Source organism: Ostrinia nubilalis, chromosome 5 (assembly GCF_963855985.1).
Source record: "Ostrinia nubilalis chromosome 5, ilOstNubi1.1, whole genome shotgun sequence".
NCBI classification, from domain to species: Eukaryota; Metazoa; Arthropoda; class Insecta; order Lepidoptera; family Crambidae; genus Ostrinia; species Ostrinia nubilalis.
In genome coordinates, this window is record NC_087092.1 from 14736996 (window position 1) to 14758419 (window position 21424).

General features: G+C 38.1%; 4 protein-coding genes and 1 long non-coding RNA gene across 6 annotated transcripts in view; 2 read left to right on the forward strand and 3 right to left on the reverse strand.

Annotated features, from left to right (window-relative positions):
* LOC135072025 (putative nuclease HARBI1) overlaps positions 1–21424 on the reverse strand; it is a 497753-nt gene that overhangs the window by 46860 nt on the left and 429469 nt on the right. The gene's annotated exons all lie outside the window — the stretch shown is intronic.
* LOC135072007 (uncharacterized) lies at positions 5943–7387 on the forward strand. The gene is made up of 3 exons (XM_063965927.1): positions 5943–6191; positions 6601–6624; positions 7079–7387. The coding sequence occupies exons 1-3, from the start codon at positions 6009–6011 to the stop codon at positions 7295–7297; spliced, it is 426 nt and encodes a 141-aa protein (XP_063821997.1). The 5' UTR covers positions 5943–6008; the 3' UTR covers positions 7298–7387.
* Positions 11599–21424, reverse strand: part of LOC135072030 (uncharacterized) — a 219395-nt gene continuing 209569 nt past the window's right edge. Inside the window, exon 2 of the long non-coding RNA XR_010257349.1 lies at positions 11599–11947. This is a non-coding gene — a long non-coding RNA (uncharacterized LOC135072030). The remainder of the gene's footprint in view (positions 11948–21424) is intronic.
* On the forward strand, positions 12583–14238 carry LOC135072028 (uncharacterized). Its single transcript, XM_063965954.1, has 3 exons — positions 12583–12832; positions 13438–13461; positions 13797–14238. The coding sequence occupies exons 1-3, from the start codon at positions 12641–12643 to the stop codon at positions 14010–14012; spliced, it is 432 nt and encodes a 143-aa protein (XP_063822024.1). The 5' UTR covers positions 12583–12640; the 3' UTR covers positions 14013–14238.
* LOC135072084 (uncharacterized) overlaps positions 15537–21424 on the reverse strand; it is an 86621-nt gene continuing 80733 nt past the window's right edge. Inside the window, exons 4-9 of the mRNA XM_063966033.1 lie at positions 18765–18873; positions 18311–18393; positions 17884–18020; positions 17063–17243; positions 16199–16350; positions 15537–15646 (exon numbers count right to left, since the gene is read on the reverse strand). Of these exons, the coding sequence (XP_063822103.1) occupies positions 15537–15646; positions 16199–16350; positions 17063–17243; positions 17884–18020; positions 18311–18393; positions 18765–18873 (772 nt within the window). The remainder of the gene's footprint in view (positions 15647–16198; positions 16351–17062; positions 17244–17883; positions 18021–18310; positions 18394–18764; positions 18874–21424) is intronic.

Consider the following 21424-nt stretch of genomic DNA (forward strand, 5'->3'; position numbering starts at 1 on the left):
GATTTTGTCAAAATAAAGAAATCTGAGATAAGTCAACCCGAAAAAAAGATAAGTTTTTTTAAAGCCTACTAGGTCATGAAATTGAAAAAATGTTACAAAATTATTGATAACTTCTAAACTACGAAAAAGCCGCGGGCAAAAGCGTGTAATCTATACTTATAATAAATCTGTAGAGAGGTCAATTCTGTACATGAAATATATTTTCAAAATAACTATCAGGGGGTGATTAGTGATCGATACTGATGCCAAAAATGCAATCAGTAAAATTTTTGTCTGTCTGTCTGTCTGTCTGTCTGTCTGTCTGTCTGTCTGTATGTTCCTTATAGAAACAAAAACCACTTGACGGATTTTAACGAAACTTGGTACAATTATTCTTCATACTCCTGGGCAGGTTATAGGATACTTAGGAATTCCCACGGGAAAGGGAATTAGCGGGAAAATCCTTTTGTACGAAAAATCTAAACCGCTTAAGTTAGACGCTTGAAATTTGGCATGCAGGTACCTTAGTAAACTTAAAGCTTAGTTACAACAGGATATTGCAAAATTCCCATGGGAACGGGAGTTAATGGGAAAAAACATTTGTATGAAAAAATCTAAACCGCGTAAGATATACTCTTGAAATTTGGCATGCAGGTACCTTAGTAAACTTAAAGCTTAGTTGCAACAAGATATTGCAAAATTCCCACGGGAACGGGAGTTAGCGGGAAAAAACATTTGTATGAAAAAATCTAAACCGCGTAAGATAGACTCTTGAAATTTGGCATGCAGGTACCTTAGTAAACTTAAAGCTTAGTTACAACAGGATATTGCAAAAATCTCACGGGAACGGGAGTTAGCGGGAAAAAACATTTGTATGAAAAAATCTGAACCGCGTAAGATAGATGAAGGGGGGGTAAAACGAGATCCACGCGCACGAAGTCGCGGGCGGCCGCTAGTATTATAATATTATCATTATGTACTAATGAATTCCACTACTTTATATAAAGATATCAACGAAACACTCTAGATATTCAACTTTGTACTCATTTCGATACGGACCATATGAACATATAATGTACACAGCATTCACCAGTACATTTTCCAAGTCGATCATTAAATTCAAGCAAACCGCTATTACTGTATTTGCCATACATCCTTCAGATCAGCGTACAACGCTGCAATACACTATTGCTGTATGATTAATTTCGCACTTTTTACCGGAATAAAACCACAATGGACTCTTACGGAACAGACTTTCAATGTGTGAAGCGGCAATATGTATTTCTACCTTTTTTAAGGTATATTCTAAGCACTATAACCTTATGCACATTATATGTTACTCCAGAAAAAATAACGCATCGTTTGATATACAAACCATTTGGATACGCCTCGTAGTTTAGTTATTATTTAAAAAAATCACTAAATCTCTTCTCCTGTAAAATTGTGTTTTGTCGATTGTGGCTTTATTCCCGGCACCCATCGAATTATAGCCTATATGTTATTCTGGGTTATAAACAATAATACTGTAAAGTTTCATCAAAATCCGTTCAGTAGTTTTTTGCGTGAAAAAGTAACAAACATCCAGACATAAAAACTTTCGCATTTATAATATTAATAGGATTATTAGTTTATTATCACAGTGTACCATCACAGTCCGCTGGCGTCCTCCAGTAAGATTGTTTTTTGTCGCGGAGGAAATGCTTTGCGCTCGTCACCAAAACCGGGGAACCCGGCACCCTGAAAAGGGCGCTGCTCCGTCCTGAAAAGGACGGGGTATACCCACTAAAACCTCCTCGGCGTTCCGTCATCGCCCGAGTGGGGGTGTCGCGAGTATCCGGCCGTAGCCTTAGACTTCCGCGACACCACCAGGGACAGCCCGCCTACACGGCGGATCCTACACGCCCCCATTAATATTTACTAATGCTTGTGTTGTAAAGTTGTAGTCGTTGTAAATAGATTGGCATTCAATGGATACGACTCCTTTGCTAGTCTTGGAACCGTTTCCTATGCCTGAAACTGATGCATGATAACGTTGTCTCTGCAACCCTAGCATCTGTGCAGCGTTCTCAGAGATAAGTGCTATTTGTGATCCCTGATCTTGTAATGCTCTGAGAGTGACGTAGGTTCCGTCGGCGGCCTTCACTCTCAATGATAAAGTTGTTAACAAAACTTCCTCATCTTCGGAAGCCACGTGATTAACGCAATGCTGTTTGTCAATCGATTTTGCTGATGAACCAGTAGGTGTCGAACTTGATTGTTTCGTTGCTATGTGGTTCGATTGCGCAAATGAATCATGCAGTAAAGTATTATGCTCGTCATTGCATTCCTTACAACGTTTTAAGGAATAGCATTTACCAATATGTTTGAATAGACAATTTTGACATACTTTATATTTCGACACAGTTTTTAATTTCATATCCGCTGTCATGCTAATGAATTTGTGGCAACGATATAATTCGTGATCATGAGTACATAATGGACATTTTGGAGTATAAATTGATGCTTCTTTATAAAATTTGGAGAAAGGTTTCCCTTGACCTTGATTACTGTTGTATGATGGCTTTGAATGATATTGAGATGTTGAACTACTTTTAGGAGAAGTATACTCTCTTTCCCGTTTATGTATAGGTTCGAGAGCAATGAATTTTGTTTCTAAAAACTCCATGAATTCATCTAACGCTGGTAAATCTCTAGGAGATTTACGAGCCTCCTTGTAATCGCTATAGGTATCCATGTCTAACTTTTTGGCTAGAAGATGAACTAATAGTGGATCCCAGGTGCTAGTATCCACTCCAAGATTGTGGATTGCATGAATACATTCGGTGCTTGTGTCATATAAACGTTTAAGTTCAAAAGATGACTGTTTGTTGATGTTAGGTTGATTAAGAAAAATCTCAATTTGCTTGGTAAATAATAATTGCGGATTATTATACCTATGGATTAATATTTCCCATGCGGTATCGTAATTTTCTGCTGATATAGTGAGATGCTGAATGAGACGTTCAGCCTCCCCTCTGACTTTACCCTTAAGGTGCTGCATTTTTTGAGTTTTGGACAAAATGTTGTTATTGTGAATAGTTTCCACAAATAGGTCAAAAAATGTGGGCCACTGAGTGTATTTTCCCGTAAAAACAGGTATATCTAACACTGGCGTAGCTTGCTGAACATGAGTGGACGAACACAACTTCTGATTTAAAATCCTCTTTATGCGTTTAAAAGAAGATTCGTGAGATGAAAGTTCTTTTTCGTAAAATATATCACTGCCTTGCAATATGTTATCTATTTGCAAGTGCATGCTATCTATGATGTTCCACCGCGCTTGTAAGTTACGTAATTCATCCTCGATTTCCCATTTTTCATTGATTTCGTTTGTATTTATGCTCTGTATAAGCCTATTTAATGCTCTAAAATTTGTTCGTTGTTGCCCTAGAAGTTCAATAACTTTACTATCTGATTGGGCGGCCTTCTCTTCCTTTCCGTAAGAAGAGATGGTTTCTCGTAATGCTTTATAAAAGTCAAACATTTGCTCGTAAATATTTTCAGTAAAATATTGCTGCGATTTATCCTCTACGGATTGTAATTCAGTATGATTTTGATCAAATTCTCCCCAGAGATTATCTATTGCTTCTAAACGCTTTTGGATGTATTCCGGCGTTTTTCTAGTAGAAGAATCCTTTCCAAAGGATGATTGAATTTGCTTTAGTTTGTCAACAATTTCTTTTTGACGAATGATGATGCCTTCCATGATGAGTTGGAAGATAAAGTGATAAAGGAACAATCTTACTTGATTGACTGATGAACTGCGACTGCTAACTGCTTACTGTCGTGTCTCCCCCCGTGGATCCAGAAGGAAGTTGTCCGACAGTGCTGCTGCGCCACTTGACCCTTGCCAAGTGACTAATGCTGATGCTGACCGATGATGTTGGTGTTACGAGTTGTTACCACAACGGTACAAAATGATCACACGCGAAACTCTGCTCGATTACCGCGCACTTGATCACCGATGGGCCCCGCAACCGTTTTGCTCGAAGGACCAAAGAAATGTAATAGTTGCTATGCTATGCTTGCTGATGAGGGATGGGTTACTCCGAAGAGTGCTAAATAAAACCGACCCGTTTGAGTGCTGCTCATACACTGATTTATTACTAAGTGATTCTACAGGCGTGAATTAAAACTAGGTCAAACTTATACGTAAAGTGTTTAACGCCTACTTAGCAATAAATGATTTAACTATATAAAAGGGAAATGTGCAAGTAATAATGTACGATGGCTCGTACAGTGGGGGGCCGACGGGAATGGCCTGAAACGTCCCCCAGCAAGAATGCAACCCAGCCTAAGTCTGAGTTGCACCATCTTATTTTAACCGTAACAATGATAATAACCGGTGCTTTTTGTATGGAGTTTGACAGATTTTTGACGTTTGTCAAAGTTAAATGGTGCAAGTAAGATGGTGCAACCCAGCTTAAAACAACTTTCTGCGTCAATTTATTTAACTGCTTTAGGCAGGACTTAATTAAATAAATATTTTTCTTGATTAGTCAAACTGATAGCCTTACAATACAATACAACCCGTTTGAGCTAACTGCGCACCTCTCCGAGTTCGCCCCGCCCGTACCAGAGCGTCGATGTGACGTCACGGCTGCCAGGTGCTCAGTTAACTCGATCGGGTTGTAGTCATCGTCTTTACTGCAAGTCGTCCGTTGTTAAAAATCTCAGGGTTTTCCTACTTGATTTTTTATTCGTTTGTTGTTTGACAGCTGCATATCAGTAAGTTGTAATTTTAGGCTGAGTTGCACCACCCAACTTTGACCGTAACTATAACGATAACCAGTGGTGTTTGTATGGAGTTTGACAGATTTTTGACGTTTGTTACAGTCAAAGTAAGATGGTGCAACCCAGCCTTATTATTAAACTTTACTTCAATGACTCAGTTATCATATTGATAACCAGTTTCTGATTATATGATTTGATCAATGGAAAGCTATCAGCAAGGATTAAGAGACAAATTATGATAGTATTTTTTTACGCAGCAAAATTGCCTGTCCATACCTACCGCTGGGGGGCGGGTTATGTGGGGCTCTGAACCCCTAAAAACCTGGGGTACCCTAACATTGACTTGCATTGTTATCGTGGCGTGCAATAGTTTAAATGGGCCTCGTAACAGGGCTCAAGGGCGCCCAAAGTGCGTGTAGAGATGATGTCGGTTGGGGCAGAAAAGTTATCAAGTGGCGGACCACGGGCCGGAAGACGTGCGTGGGCTGGTTTTAGTGTCACGCAGACCGTCCGGTGCGGATCCGCTCCGCACGGCCGATCTGTATTAACTTCTAAGGAGCGTTTTAGAGTAATGAGGTCCGGAGGAACCGCTCGCTCCCTAGCAGTTCATACAGATCGCGTGACGCTAAAACCAGCCGTAGTGTGGGCAGGCCCCCCACTACGTGGACCGACGATCTCATGAAGTTCGCGGGAAGTGCCAGGATGCGGGCAGCACAGGACTGTTTGGAAATCCTTGGGGAGGCTTTTGTCCAGCAGTGGACGTTGGCTGAAATGAACGAACGATGACCCTGGATTAAAAATTAAATAAAGAATGGCCTTAATGACCAAGGCATTTGAAATTGACTTTCAAATATCTTGAACAAACCACGACACGTCATCATCAGCCTATTAACTGTCTTACTGTGATAGTACTTACACTATTATTATATTATAGGAACTGATGATTATCAATATAAAAAAAATAATAAAAAAACATCCTCTTGCGGCTGCTGTGACTCATACTAAGTCACAGATTTTTGATAAGTTCATTAAATATCTTATTACCAATTTTTATCAACGGATTAACTAATTCAAATTAGATTAAACCTGTATTTTCCAATCAAAATATGCCTTTATCTCGTCGCCATTATTATCAAATTTCCCCAATCACAGTATCCTTATCTCCAAACGACTATTTATACCTTTACGATGTTCCATCACAACATTGCAGTATCGTCAGACCTCGAGTTGACAAGTCATAGACAATCCAAATCAAGATGATGAAGTGCTTATTCTTCTTGCTGTTCGTGGCTGCTTGCCAGGCCTACGTGGCCAGGGTGACTGAAGAAATTCCTACTCCAGCAGTAACTGGACTTGAACTAACATTTCATCAAAATGGTGACAAATCCTTGCTGTTAGAATGGAGCCCTGTGGAGAACCCAGAAATTCTTGGATACAGGGTATAGATTTCATTTACCATAAAATTTTTGTTTTAGTTTTGCTCTTTGGTTTAGCAATATTAATAGTGAACTTAAGCAGTTTCTGCAAAAAATAATGTTTTGCAGAAATCAAATCGAAAGCAGGTATCGTTTTCTTGTTTTTTTTCTGAAAAATATACTTGATTGTTCACGAGTCTCTGAGTGAGATAGATATTATTAATTTCCACTGATATTATTCAGTTTTACTTCAAAGTAATTCTCACTTGAAAGTGTAGGTACCGACGACATCATAAAGGTAGCAGGAAGGCGCTGGACGAAGGCCGCTACCAACCGGGCAACATAAATCATTGGAGGACCTCCTATGGCTGAAATGATGATGATGATTTGTAACTAAAATTTAGCAAATATTGATAACGATATTTATTTTCAGATGACAGTATGGGACGTGGGATCGGTAAGTCATACAACTTTGTTTAATACCCACTTAATCTAAGTATATTAGCTACTATTATAATTATTACTATAGTTAGAACAAGATTATTTTTTCTTTAATTTGTAACTACTCGTACAACACTTCAGATGACAGTATGGGACCAGTTATTTACCCACCCAACAGTTATTAACCCTGGGCCCTGTAGTGAATAACACACATTCATGTGTGACTTTTTTGCTAGCAGTGTTACAATTTACTGTAATCTTATTTAATGTTGATATAATTATTATTAGCTAACGTTAGTTTAACGTTTCTGGACATATACAATAGCATGCAAAATTGTAACAATAAATTACAACATCACATTGCAAGACGTGTATTTTCAGGACGCCTAATAAAATTTAGTATTCAAGTAATGCCTACGCTAAAAAAGACAATGATAAACAAAAGCCTAATAAATCAACTTTTTTTGCAGAATCTAGCCAACGAACAAGGCAAGATATTCAGCGAGGTTGTAGTTGACGCTAGTACGACCAGCGCACGTGTAGGAGGCCTTCAGTATGACACCTGGTACCTTCCGAGAGTCCAGGCCTTCACCAGAACTGTGGCCAGTGAGTGGTCCAACCGTAGGTGGGTCATGTTCCATAGCCCACTCACACGGGATGGACGCCAGTCTTACACTGTGGTGGAATAAACAATAAGAAGAAGTCTTTGTCAAGAACTCTTTCACTTGAACATGTACTACTGTTATTTTGATTTTGAAATAAACTCTTAGCAAAAAGCACTGTTTATTGTTTGTAAAACTAAAACTAAGAAGGTCATGATGATGGTCTGCGAAATAAACTTGCATTATTTTCTTTGCAAGAATTGTTGGGTGATTAATAAATACCTATCATATTCCACCACGCAGGCAGTTTGGTTGAGAGTTGTGTATTGTAAGGCAAGTAGACAACTTATGGTGTGATTGTATTAAACCAACTCAGGGCTCTTGGATAGGCTTAGCGACTAATCATAGAGACAGATTCAAGTATATGAGAGATGCCACACAGGCGTTGACGCTGCGGTGCCGCAACGGTGTCGCTCCGTAGTTCTACATAATCTTACGCACAGGCGCCACGCTGCTGCGACGCCGCTGCGGCGATGCACCACACCACCCGTGCGTATGACATCTCTCTTAGGGATCAACTTTAAGCCCTATCTTTCAAAGCACAAAAGTAAAACTAGATCCAAAAAGGTCGGAAGAGAAATCGTCATCCAATCATTAGTACCAAGTTTAGGTAAGTTGCCATAACTTCAATGATCGCCACCCCAACCCTTTGTAGCTCAGAGCAACTGGCAAGATAGACTGACGACCTGATAAAATGGTAGGACCTCTGCACGCGGAATACTTGTAATTATTAGAAATAATTTAATATTCGTTATTAGTAGTGCTAATACCTTATGTGTATGTAATCAAAATCGTAGAAAAAAATTGGACTGTGTTGATACTGTTGGTTAAATTTCACTGATATTTTTTTAAGAGTAGTAATGCAAGTAAGGCAGCACAGGAATAGGGGTATTAATTATTCATTCGTTTCATCCACTGCTGGACAAAGGCCTCCCCCAAGGATTTCCATAACGACCAGTTCTGTGCAGATCATGACTTGATGATATTAATTATATTTGATAGAATGAAATTTCGTCTTTTAATCCTTCAAGCCCCGCGAATCTAGACACAATAGATTAATCAATTGTTATGACATTAATTAATGCCGTCTGGGACTCAAGCGGTTAAATATGCAAATCAATCTTGTTTTAAGTAGTTGCATTTAAAGCATCGTGTCCAAAGATTTATATGGGGTGGATTCAGTGTACCACTTAGGCCTGGGACTCGGCCATCACCATAGCTGGGCACCGTTAATCAAATAGTTAACTTCGTTAATCGTTAAACCGTTAATAAAAAAATTAACTTCGTTAAACGTTAATCGTTAATCCGTTAACACATTATAATAAAACGAAAAAAATAATTGTATGCAAGGTTCAAATAATTTCGAAAGCTTGTATCGCGCATGGAATTTATTCCTCTTTTTAGCCAGACAGTTTTGACAGTTCCAACTCCTTGCCAGACAGTTTTTTTAGGATAGCTGCCAAAGCCACGATGACCCAAACTTCATAATCCACCAACATTCTAACCTATATTGGGAGCATACGCTGACAAACTTTCAGCTTTTATAATATGACGTTGGTCTGGCGTTCACCAGCTCTTAGTCTATAGTATCTCAATCTCAGAGCCTTGGTTCAATTACAATACAATTTAGCACCAATGTGCTCGAAAAGACAAATCCAACAAACCCAAATTCGATGCGATTCCGCTGTTTCATTTAGGAGTTCCTATGGCCGCCTCCTGACTCCATCATTAGACCAGCTCAATGGTACCACAACATTGCATTTACATCGTACTTACATAAGTATACCAAATTGCAGCTCAATCGGTTGAGGAGAACTGGCCTTAAATTCAGTTGCAAGATTTGTCCCACACATACTAACAAGTGAAGTCAATATACAGGGTGTAGATAGAAAAAAAATATCAAAAATACATTCCTTTATTTTTGAAAACAAATAGAACTGCATTCAAAGATTTCAAAAAAATATTTGCCACACCCGGGAATCGAACCAACTAAAATCTGTTAAAAATTACACCTGTATTTTTATTACATCGATCGTTAGGGTCAAGTGTAAGGATGAAATCTCTCTAACAAACTTGATAAATCAAATGAAAGGAAATCCATAAAATCTTAAAATTATTTTAATTATGCAGTTCTCTTTCTTTTCAAAAATAAAGGAATGTTTTCTTTCAGTAAAATTTTCTATCTGCAGTATTAAGAGTACTTTCCCTCCAGGTGGCATTACATAATTCCACCCTGTATAAGCTTGTAAATAAATAAAAAAATAGCATTTTTATATCGTTTCTTTCTGGTTACAAAAACTGTTGTTTTGGGTTCTGGAAGTTCTGGAAGCCCGAATGTACTTGTCAGAACGCGTTTTTCTAGTGTTTTTCAGCGTGCCTGCTGTATCTTTTTGGTAAATAGTAGGTACTGGATTAACGATTAACGGACTTAGGATAATTTAACGGAAGTTAACGAGTCCGTTAAAATTTTTTAAAGTTAACTTAAAAGTTAATCCGTTAATAGAAATGTTAACTTCGTTAATTAACGATTAACGGATTAACGAGTTAATGCCCAGCTATGGCCATCACCAACAGGCAGTAGCGGTGTAAGGGGGGGCGGTGGGGGCGGTCCGCCCCGGGAGAAAAGCATCAGGGGGATCATAACCCCAAGAAATCCTGGGGGGTGGCCGCCACTGCCAACAGGAAGATTATTCACTTCATGATTTAGAATTTCCCAACATTTAATTTAATGCTTTGGAAAAAAGAGATTTAATCGATAAAAGAGATAAGCTTTGTGAAAATCCAAAAGCATTGATAAGTGATAAGGGGCTTATTTCGATAATTATTATTGATAAATGTAATAAACACACTGATAATACAACACCTATAATGTCTTCCTTTATCCCAGTTAGCCAGTAATTGACAATGCACTATAATTATTGACCAGTAAGGGTGTGTCTTAGGCCATCTTAATGCGCGCCGCGATAAGCGGTTATCACGCCATTTTATCGATTTTGTCCATACATTTTGACGTCGATAAAAGTTATCACGGCGCGCATCAGGCCTACAGAGGGCCTAGTGTGAGTTCACATCAAACGCGCTCACTAGTGAGCGCGTCAAAAAATGTATGACGGATTGTAAAGCGCCCCTAGCGGGAAACTTTCAAAAACTAAAATTTTCATACATTGAGCGCGTTTGATGTACGAGTAAACTCACACTCAGCCCACTGTTCTGTTTCTTACTTATCATTTATCTTCATATCGATACTAAGCCTATTAATTATGAGCACATAATTATCTAGATAAACGGCTTATCTCATAATGAGCTTATGCTATTATTAAAAATAACGATTCACATTTTCATCAGGATGGATGGACATAGTAAGACGTTGTGTTGGAGAAAACAAGAAATTCTTAGGCCTCAGCCTCGAACTTAGCGGGCAGCGGCGCGGGAGCGGCGGCGGGGCGGGAGCGGCAGGATCTTATGCGTAAAATCTGGGGGCACGGCAGTGCCCCCACCAAGTCGAGCAAAAAAGCGGCACGGCCGTACCATCCTTTTCTCGAAGCAATTCAGGCCATTTTCGACCGCCTGTAACTTCGTTGTGGATAAAACTAGAAGGCTGAATTTTCATTAGCTATGCAGGCATTGTAAAGACACGGTATATTTAAAATTTCATTCAATTTGAACCAGTAGTTTAAGAATTATAACGGGTCAAAGTTACTTAATTTTGTCACTCACTGACTGACTCACTGACTCACCGATCATCAAAACTCTAAGGCACTTCTAGCAGACCTAGAAGCTTCAAATTTGGAATATAAGTAGTGTTTGGTGTATGAATCAAGGAAAAACTAAAATATTTGGGGGCACGGTAGTGCAACCGCCAAGTCGAGTAAAATTTTTCAATTTCGGTCCAGTTTTCTAGATACATAACTGCTGTCTACAAAATACAAAAAGAAATGAGATCCCATCAAAAACAATACTTGTCAAAAAAACCAAGTCTCGCAACTCAGTTGTTCTACGGTAAAAAGTTGTGAGATCCATGTAATACCAAGTCCAGGCCAGGAAATCTTTAACGTTTTACATAAATATATTGACTTGGCCATCGCATGAAAACACGTGTAAATTAAATTATTTAGTGCGATGACGACCGCTCGCGCTGCGCGACGCACGTCTGCATTCTAGGGTAGTGCTGTACAATTGTTTTGTTACGTGTGTCAAAATGTCCTCGGACGAGCAAGAGCGAATAATTTCAGCAATCTTTGAGAGGAGACCTATATGGAACAGCAAAGATGTAAACCATAAACATAGAAGAGTGATTAACTAATTATGGGAAGAAATAAAAAACGAACTTAATATTGAAGGTAAATATAAAATGATTTAATAAGTCAATTGTTTATTATGTTACACATATTAATTAGTAACTAATGCGATTATTTACAAAATATTCTTTGTATTTTTCACGTAAGGAAGTCAGCGTAAGGAATAAATTTGAATCGAAATAAAATTGTCGCCGTTGTTCAGACATTTCGTTCGCGAATAAAAACAAATATCTCGACAACACAACCCCGAACACAACACTTCGCCGCTAAAGCGCCGCGCGAGCTGCCCGCTGGTTTCGAGAACGGGTCTGCGTTGCCCGCCCCGCTCCCGCGCCGCCGCCGCCGCCGCCCCGCTGCCCGCTAAGTTCGAGGCTGAGGCCTTAAAGTTCTGTTAACCTAGTTACAATAAAATTTTAGGTCATAATAGGTATACTGGGTGAACCACTCAGAATCAGTAACTTAATCTATTTAAGAAAAGAAAACATTTTTTCTTATTATCCGCTGCGCGCGGATAATTTAAATAGCTTATGTGGATAATTTACTTCGTTCATAGAAAAATACGTACACACAAGTAACTGCAAAGTTTAATAGACTTATTGGCGCGCGAAAATAAGCTTTAACCTTTAAAGCATAAGATATGGGCACCTGCTAATTAGTTTTTCAATAAGTTTATCATAATGAAAACCTAATTAATTAGCAAAAGTTGTTTTATAGAGATTATTAAAAAAAATCGATACTGTTTTTAAAATTATCCTGTATATCTTAATATCTTGTGTTCATAATATGCTTAGCATCGATAAGAAGATAAATGATAAGTAGGCAAGTAACAGAATTGGACTAATCAGTGCAGTGATTCATGGCTAAGAAGGGCTCCAGATTTGATATCTGATAAAGGAATCAATAAGTATTTTAATTTCAGTAGGGCTTATTTCATTCATCAATAATCGAATAAGTCCCTTATCACTGAATAATTTAATTATCAACAACCTTATCTCAAATCGACTATTTATTCCCTTGCCGTGTTCTTCCAAGGCATTAAAGCATTAGAACCCGTGTTGATAATTTCTAAATCATGATGATGAAGTGCCTATTCTTTCTGTTAGTGGTGGCTGCAACCCAGGCCTACGTGGCGAAGGTGGCAGAAGTCGTTCCTACTCCAGTAGCGAATCGCCTGGATGTATTTTACTCCAGCTCTTTCCAGTTGGCCTTAGAGCTGGGATGGATCCCCGTGCAGAACTCGGCTAACCCAATTCTTGGATACAAGGTATTATGATTTATTTCTTTATTTAAGAAATTCGATATATTTATGCAAAATATTGGTAAGATTCCGAAAATTGCACAGTATTCGTATTCAATTAATTAATAATATAAACGTTAAAATCAATTCGCTCGACTTAGCAATAATCTAAAATGATTCAACATCTTCAGATAAACTTGTAGAGTTATTTACTTTTTTTATTGGCCCCTTTTATACAGAATGCATGTAAACGGTATTCTTGTGTGTACTCACTATCCCACTTTCCTAATAAAATGTGAGAAATAGGTAAAGTTCTTGGAACTGACAAAGGCGAGTGAGCTTTACTTGTGTGTGTACGTTTATATGCATATAATGATAGTGTTTTGTCATGTAATGTCTTAGGCTGGGTTGCACCATCTTACTTTGACTTTGACAAACGTCAAAAATCTGTCTTAATCCATACAAAAAACATCGGTTATCGTTAAAGTTACGGTCAAAATTAGGTGGTGCAACTCAGCCTATGAAAACTTATGAAAAACGAACAGTAGCGAGCCACTACGTCATGTAAAGCGCACTCGCCTTCGTGAATTGCAACAACATATTTTATTGACATTGCTGTTTTCTTATTACAGGTTTCAGCGTTTGACCAGGGATCGGTAAGTAATATAATTTTATCTCATGGTCTTTATTATCTTGCGATTTATTTTGATAAAGTCGCTAAGACGTGAAATTTTGTTAACAATTTTCATGATTCCAAAGCAGTAATAGCATCAGCCATATCGTAGAATAAAAATATAATTTTTCAATTGGTCGTTGGAATAGCCACCTGCAAAAGAAATGAATAAGTGAAGCTGGAGCTTATTGACTTCATAATACATTTTTCTTTCTTTCAATACGTTCCAGACTGTCCGAACCAAAATGCAGAAACAAGGATTTCATCATTGTCAACATTTGTTTTGTCATTAATTAATTAAACCACTTTTTTTTCCAGACTGTGTCTAACGATCAAAGCAATGTATTCAAGGAGGTCATAGTCGGCGCGGACGCAACCAGCGCCCAAGTGGAGGGCATCCAAGTCGGCGTCTGGTACCTCGTGAGGGTCCAGGCCTTCACCAGCACTGCCATCAGTGAAATGTCGCCTCGCTGGTGGATCATGCTCCATCCTCAAACGAGGGATGGAAAGATGATGTATTCGGTGATGAAATAAATTAAGTGTGTTTTGTCTAAAGCTTCAACCACACCAACGCGTGCAGATCGCCACCGCCGGCGCGATCAAAGGCCAATGACAGGTCGCGCCACCCATGACAGTTCACGCGACCTGTCATTTCCCTATGATCGCGCCGTGATCGCTGCACGCATTGGTATAGTTGAAGCATAAGGAGTGTTTTTATACTTTATGAAACTTTTTTGCAAATAAATTCTATGAACCAGCATTACACCTTATTAATTACACCTTAAAATTATTCGATTAATAAAACGGACACCAGTTTTCGTGTTCGTCTATACATACAATACAATAATACAATATAAATTACATTTGCTCTCCGTGCCCTTTAAAATAAAAAATAATGATATTTAGTCTGTAGGTTCATTATTTGTATTATGTAATTATATTTAAAAAAAAAAATTAAGATAAAAAAAATTATAAATAATAAAATAAATAAAATAAATAAAATTATTTTTCATAGGACATATTAAGGACATTTTTCTCCTAGATCATCTGTTTCTAGCAAAAATTCATTGAGAGTTTCTTCAAGTATGAGAACACACAGACAGAATAGACGGTGCTGATAGCTAGCGGTCTCCATTCAAGGGTATTATTTGTCATCTATATTGTATTGATCACTGTATGATTCATTTCATTATCAAATTAATTATCAGTCATACCGTTTATTGTCTCATTAACTATTTTTTACTAATTACTGGGTAGGTACCTAACTACTTTTTTATCTTTAATCTACATTATCTTCTTCTTTTTGATAAACATTGTACTTTGATGCCTATTTATTTCATAAGAAAAATGATATCCTTAGATTATTTTTCCAATCAAAAAGAGAGCAGGAATTTTTGCGTATCGGCTTTATACTCTTGATAGAAGGTTTGTGCAGGCAGTTCATGAAGGTAAACAGTGTGGCATCTTATGCCGTTTTAATAGGGATGAAATTATTGCTACAAAAATAAGTTCTCTGAAGTGCTATACGCGGCACTAGGCTAGTGAGTTACGTTACTACTACAGTTAAGGTATTTTTCGATGACATTGGTTAAAATTGTAACTCGTGGTACCGATTTTCTATGAAACTGCTAAACATTTTTAGTCGCTGTCGAATACATTCGAATACCTAACTCATAGTTATCTATTTATAGCCTTAAAAGTAACCACTAATAGCGCTGTACGTACAGTCTGTCATACATTTTTTACGCACTCTTTAGCTAGTCTGTGCTACTGTCTGTACTAACGACAGCACATCTAGCTGAACTGTGGCATAATGTACCTAGTTGAAATAGACTATTGACACTGTTGCAACTCCTGCTGATCTACAGTTTGTCCGCTAATAAATCTCAACCAGTGAAGGTCAAGTTTGTCCCGGGGAAAAGTTAAACTGTCATTGGACATACAACGAAAATTAGAAGAACACGAGGAGTTTGAAGTTAAGGTTCGACTTAACTCCAGTAGGTTTAGTGGGGCTCAGGTATCAATTAAAAGAAGTCGTTATGAAATATGAACATTTTATTAATAAATGTAAATGTGACGGTGTAAAATGGCGACTATAACAAGCAGCCAGAGATTGGTCGCTGCGGAACACGAGTTGCCCCCTTGGTGCAGCTCGGCAAGGCTCTCTCCTGTTCAACAAAGAAAGGTAATGTTAATTATGTAGGTACCATCAACAAAGTTGACGCATGACCATTGACCACCTTAAGGCTTAAATTTCTATGCAGCGACAAGACTAAAAAGACTGCAACTTGAAAACAAACTAAGGTAATTGAACCCATACCCCGATCTTAAGGCTAGCCGGACACACTGTTCTCACCGCTAAACGTAGCTCAAGTAAAGCTTCAGCCAAACCAACGCGTACGCGAAGGCAAACATTGCGCAAAGTCGTTTACACTGCCGCGATCGCAATCCAGACGATTACTGTGAAAAAAGTCTGCCATTTTAAAATCGCGCTGCATAGATCGCCGCGACCAATGACAGGACGCGTTGATGTCTCACTCATCGATACAAATTCATACACGACGTCTGATCGTCATCGCGCACGCAGGCTGCACGCGTTGGTTTGGCCGAACCTTAAGTAAACCTAACGATCAAGTTTTTACATTGTTGAGATACTTCTCTCGAATGCCACACATCGTAATAGCGAAAATTACCTACTATTGATACATAAGTATACATACCTTTGATAACGTGTAATATAACATGAGCGGGGGGAGGGGCGGGAGGCGGCGCACGCGCCACACTACACGTGTAACGGCCCGCGTCGTCATTGCGAACACGCGCTACCCGCAGAACCGAATTCGCGCCGTTCGCGCCGAATTCTGTTCGCACGCTGCGACAAATTAAAAGATGGTTAAAGAATGTTTGAAGGTCATAAGTGCGTTATCGTGTGGGTTTTCACAAATGAGATCACAATCTAGGTGTTGAAAGGAACACAAGTAATAAAATGTAAAAAAAAGTATTTATTACTCAAAAATGTCACATTGGACAATTTATTCTGGCGGTCTCTGCACTAAGCAGGAAAGCTTGTAATTTAAAAGAATCCCGTACATGCGCTCTACCAGTCTCGTATTAGGATTTTTGTAATTGTAGCCTTTTTGATGTGTAATTTTTAGTGTGGTTTTGGTAGGGTAGATTAAGATTTCGGTGGATTTCGTAAGAGGCGACTAGGGGAGAAGACTTCCCCAACCTGGCTAACATGTGTAGGCCAAATCCTTCTAACCATTAGATTTATAACCCCTTTTCTCAATATTACTCGTAGCAGCAAAGTTCTGGAGTGGAGGCCGCGTACCGGAAAACGCAGCGTGGGACGTCCACCCACATTACAAGGTGGACCGACGACATCGTAAACGTAGCAGGAAAGCGCTGGACGCAGGCCGCTACCACCCAGGTAACATGGAAAGCATTGGGGGAGGCCTATATTCCGCAGTGGACGTCCTATGGCTGAGATGACGATGATGATGACTCGTAGCTTAAATTACTTACTGTCAAACTATGATTTTCATGCAACTAGTATTAGTTATTACTATTAATAAAAGCCTCACCTGATTCCTCCCCTGGTAGTGTCATCGTTCAGGAGTGCTTCCCTCCTGAACCACAGAAGCGAGGGTCCTCCCTCCATCTTCAAGCCTCTCACTTCGCAGCGGAGGGCGACGGTACTCCCCAGCTCGCAGACTTGCTCCGACACCTCTGCTCCCGCACCGTCCACTATTCGTACTGACACCTCTGAAATTAATTGTTAAGTTACAGTCAAAATCCTTAATCAGACATTTAAAACTATTAAATTTTTGACTGCTGAAACAAACAGGCATTAAATCTTCTTGATACAATATTCAAAACAAACCAGTTTTGAATATTTGGAAGGAAAATAAAAACCTATGGTCCAAGTGGTTCTAATTGACGCTCATATTTAATTTGCCCTCTTCCTGCTTAGATAGATTGGAGCGATGGCTTGAAATGGCCTTTGAAGCATGGAATTATGACAATAGCGACCAATTTTTGGTACCTACTTGGGCCACATACTGTTAAACATAACCATTCTTAAATATGCTGTACAATACCATACACAGAGTCATGCTCTTGCGGTGAGATACATACACGGACAGCTTGAAGCAGCTAGTATCGACAGCTTAACAAACTACAGTATTCTACGTACACATACACGGGATTGCTCGAGCAGTTGTGACTGCTTCAGGTGGTTGGCATAAGAAATTTCGAATGACCATGGCTACAAGAGCAGACCTTGTATGGCGGGTTTGAGCTTAAAGATAATCAGATCAATATGTATAATATAAGCTGTAAATAAAACCTGTTTTTAGAAAAATAAATACTTTCTATCTATCTATATAACTATCAATAAAATTACCAGGCACGTGTAGAGTCACCCGGGCTGTCCGAGGCGGGTGCGCTGACAGTTGGCAGTCGTAATGAGCAGCGTCGGACGGCCTTACTTCTTTCACTTCTAACCGCCAGATGTCTGGCGGGATGAATCTTGCTGAATACCTAAGGATAAAATGCGTGATAGTTTCAATACTATTATAAAATATCTCAATATTGTAAGTATAGTTGAAAGCTCATCAAAATTATCAATTTTCCCGCAAAGCAGCGGGATATTACAACTAAAGAAGTCACAGAAGTTTTTAGCTTCACCTGCATCTATCTATGTTGAAATTAAAGCTGTAAAAGCTTATAGTGATAGTAAATGTCTTTAGGTTTTCATGTTACTAGCATATAATGGACAGCAGTAGGACGATGATGATAAATTTAATATTCCAAATATCATTAATTTATACCTGTCATCAGCAGTATACTGTTGAGTTCCAGTTGTCAGCAACTCCATTGGCTGTTCGTCGCTTTTTCTTCGGACCCATGACACCTACAAAGTAATGATTTAAATTAGGTATATGAAGGGCGTTTTATGTGCATATTTTATTTATTTACACTTTATTGCTCGAACGGTGTTGTGCAAATAGCGAACTGAATGCAAATAGGTATTCTCTATCAATCAACTATTGCCCAGACAGAGAAAGTGAATATTTTGATCAGTTTGGGATAGTGGATCTTCAACATGACACATTGTGAAAAGTCGATGACTCATATCGGCGGGTTGACTGGTTTGATTTGTAGACTGCATTATGAAGAGTATTGTTTTCCATAGGCATTTTAGTACATTCCCATTACTAGTGTCCCAGGGATGTACTGATCCCTAATTTCAGGGCCAGTGGTTCAAATGAACATACTTATTACCAGTTTATCGTGGAGCGCGTCCACTTTGCAATCCAGATGTGCTGTGGAGCCGACCAGCGCCTCAATTTCTGGTGCTGCTGCTGCATAAATGCTGTTTCCAGGACTGACTCTGAGGATGAAAGGTTCAAACTTGAATTTCTTATTGCACAATATACCTAGTTTCGTGTTATTTTGATGTTATCACTGGAATTGAGAATTTGAGACTGGATTTCACAGATTGCAACTTACAAGAAGTGCGATTTTCTAGAACTTAATTTAAGAGTTGTCATTGACATGAGCACGCACAAATCTAAAGGAAAAGATGCCTTTTGTCATCAGCTACAGAAAATATTCCTTTATAAGTATTTTTATTTAAATATATTAATAGTAAAAATTAAATAACGGTGACAGAAAACAATTCTCCGTTATCATAACTGACAGCTCTTAACTTACAATTAGTTTAAATTCAACTCGTTAGTAAGTATACGATTGGTGAAATCCACCCCAAGTTAACTAGGGTATTTGCTTTATAGTTTGTGTTTAAAAACATGTGAATCTAGAAATTGAGCTGCATTTCAAATGTTTAACTCGGAACATCTAATTTAATTTAAAGCTATTCTAACATACAATTACAACAACCTAATACAAAAGTTTGCGAACATCTGCTCCCAAAATTTTGAATCAAAACCGTTCCACGCAATTTCATTAGCGCAACGTGTTCTAATTGTTCCTCTTACGATAATTAGTTGTAGTCATTAAAACATTTAATTAATAAAATTAGGGCATTTAAAATCCGTTTTAATTGACTGTTACTATTATAATTCCAATGATAATACTGCTTAAAAGGTCGTGAAATCACTGTTGAAATAACATCTATTCGTGTTTGATTGAAATTGTCGTTATGAATTTCGTTTCAAAACTAAATAAACATAATTACTAAATGATGAATTTCGTACAGTAATGTCATCTCTACGAGTACTTTGTCAGTTTCTTACTACGTTCATCTTTTTAACCGACTTCAACTAAAGGAAGCGATTCTCAATTCAGTTGGTATTTTTTGTTTTGAATGATTGGTAAGTAAGTCATTTTACTCATAGGTAGGGGAGACCTAGGAGAGTTGTGACAATTTTTACTTTAGAGGCCATATCTCGCTCAAAAAACATTTCACAGCTATGAATCATACAAATTAATGTAGAGCCATCCCTTCTGTTTTCAAAACAATTACCAAAGTTAACTAAAGTATTAGGGTTTCTAAGAAAATCACAAAAATCCTAGACCACTCCCTCTGTCACAACTCTCCTAGCAGCGAGGTAAGTTGTGACAGGTACCGAGGTGAGTTATGACAGCCTTGTATTTCATCTATTAGATATAAAAAATACCATAATATTCTATCAAATATGATTTTTTAGCAAAAAAAGTACTTTGATCATACTTCAGTACCAATTAAAACAAATAGTTATAAGATGTCGTTATACAGATTGAGCCACATTTCTCCAGCTTTCATTATTCTCCCACGATACTGGATTTTTTTTAAATTATATTTTTTAGCTAATTTTATAGTCACTTAATATATTTTCTTCCTCTTGTGTAAAAATAAAATAGTCGCGGTGGTATGATCCATAGACGGAGCTTCGCCTTCTGGGTTTACTTGATAAGCCTCTTTGTTCTTAATATATCTTGAAAAGTTTAGATTGTAAGAGGTCGCAGCATATCTTAAACTTTAACCCTTTAATCTAATCACTTCATAAGCCAGGTCCTAGATTTCGAATCAGCAAGCAGTTCCTCTATAAGGCTTTCATGTATAGTTATTAGGCATTCTGAATCAAAAAAGTAGCAGCATGCAAAATTATACAAATTATTAACCTACTAACACACAAAAAAACATCTAAAAACATCGTGGAAATGGCCCATCAGAAAAATTAAGTAAGCTAGGAGAGTTGTGACAGCCTGTCACAACTCTCCTAGGTGTTTAAAATGACGACTTGGTTCGAATAATATTTTTTATTTTCTAAACACGATGCGCACACAAAAGATCAGTGCTACATTTTGAGACCTGAATAACCATGCAACTTAACCTTCGGCAGGCAACACTTTTTTTGTATACGTAAAAGGCAACAGGGGTGACCAGTCACCCCACAAATATAATTTGAAATAAAATAGCTTTGTAATTAAAAATCAAACTTATTAATGATTAGATATATTACTTTGTTTCATTATAAAACTAAAAATGCTTTCATTTAACAGTTTATATATTTTTAATAAATTAATTTATAACATAAAGCACAGTTAAAGCATATATCTTTTCGATTTTCAGGGCATGAGGGTAGTTGACATTTTATACGAGATGTCATAACTTTTTTGTTCAGTTTTCTTTGACATAGCACTCACCTTGCATGCTTCTATAACTTTGCTGAAGGTGCACCCTCAGGAGGTCTCTAGTTCATATTTAGAATGCCATGTGTAATTGCTCTATAATTCTCGCATCTCTCGCAAGAGTTACTATATTTCGTCGAGGTGTTTGACTCCAAGGTGATGAAACCAAGAAGACCAAACATGTCTGTCCTTACATAGTAGCACATTTTGTTTGATTGTGCTAGTAGAACGTCATCGTCGTAACAATTTTCGCTATCCCAATCCCCTCGTAATATTATAAATGCGAAAGTAACTCTGTCTGTCTGTCT

Bases quoted from the DNA above. Each gene is read 5' to 3' on its own strand.
- LOC135072007 (XM_063965927.1), top strand. From the start codon at position 6,009: ATGATGAAGTGCTTATTCTTCTTGCTGTTCGTGGCTGCTTGCCAGGCC. The intron at 6,192-6,600 runs GTATAGATTTCA...ATTTATTTTCAG, and splicing joins CAGAAATTCTTGGATACAGG to ATGACAGTATGGGACGTGGG. The intron at 6,625-7,078 runs GTAAGTCATACA...CTTTTTTTGCAG, and splicing joins CAGTATGGGACGTGGGATCG to AATCTAGCCAACGAACAAGG.
- LOC135072028 (XM_063965954.1), top strand. From the start codon at position 12,641: ATGATGATGAAGTGCCTATTCTTTCTGTTAGTGGTGGCTGCAACCCAG. The intron at 12,833-13,437 runs GTATTATGATTT...TTCTTATTACAG, and splicing joins ACCCAATTCTTGGATACAAG to GTTTCAGCGTTTGACCAGGG. The intron at 13,462-13,796 runs GTAAGTAATATA...TTTTTTTTCCAG, and splicing joins CAGCGTTTGACCAGGGATCG to ACTGTGTCTAACGATCAAAG.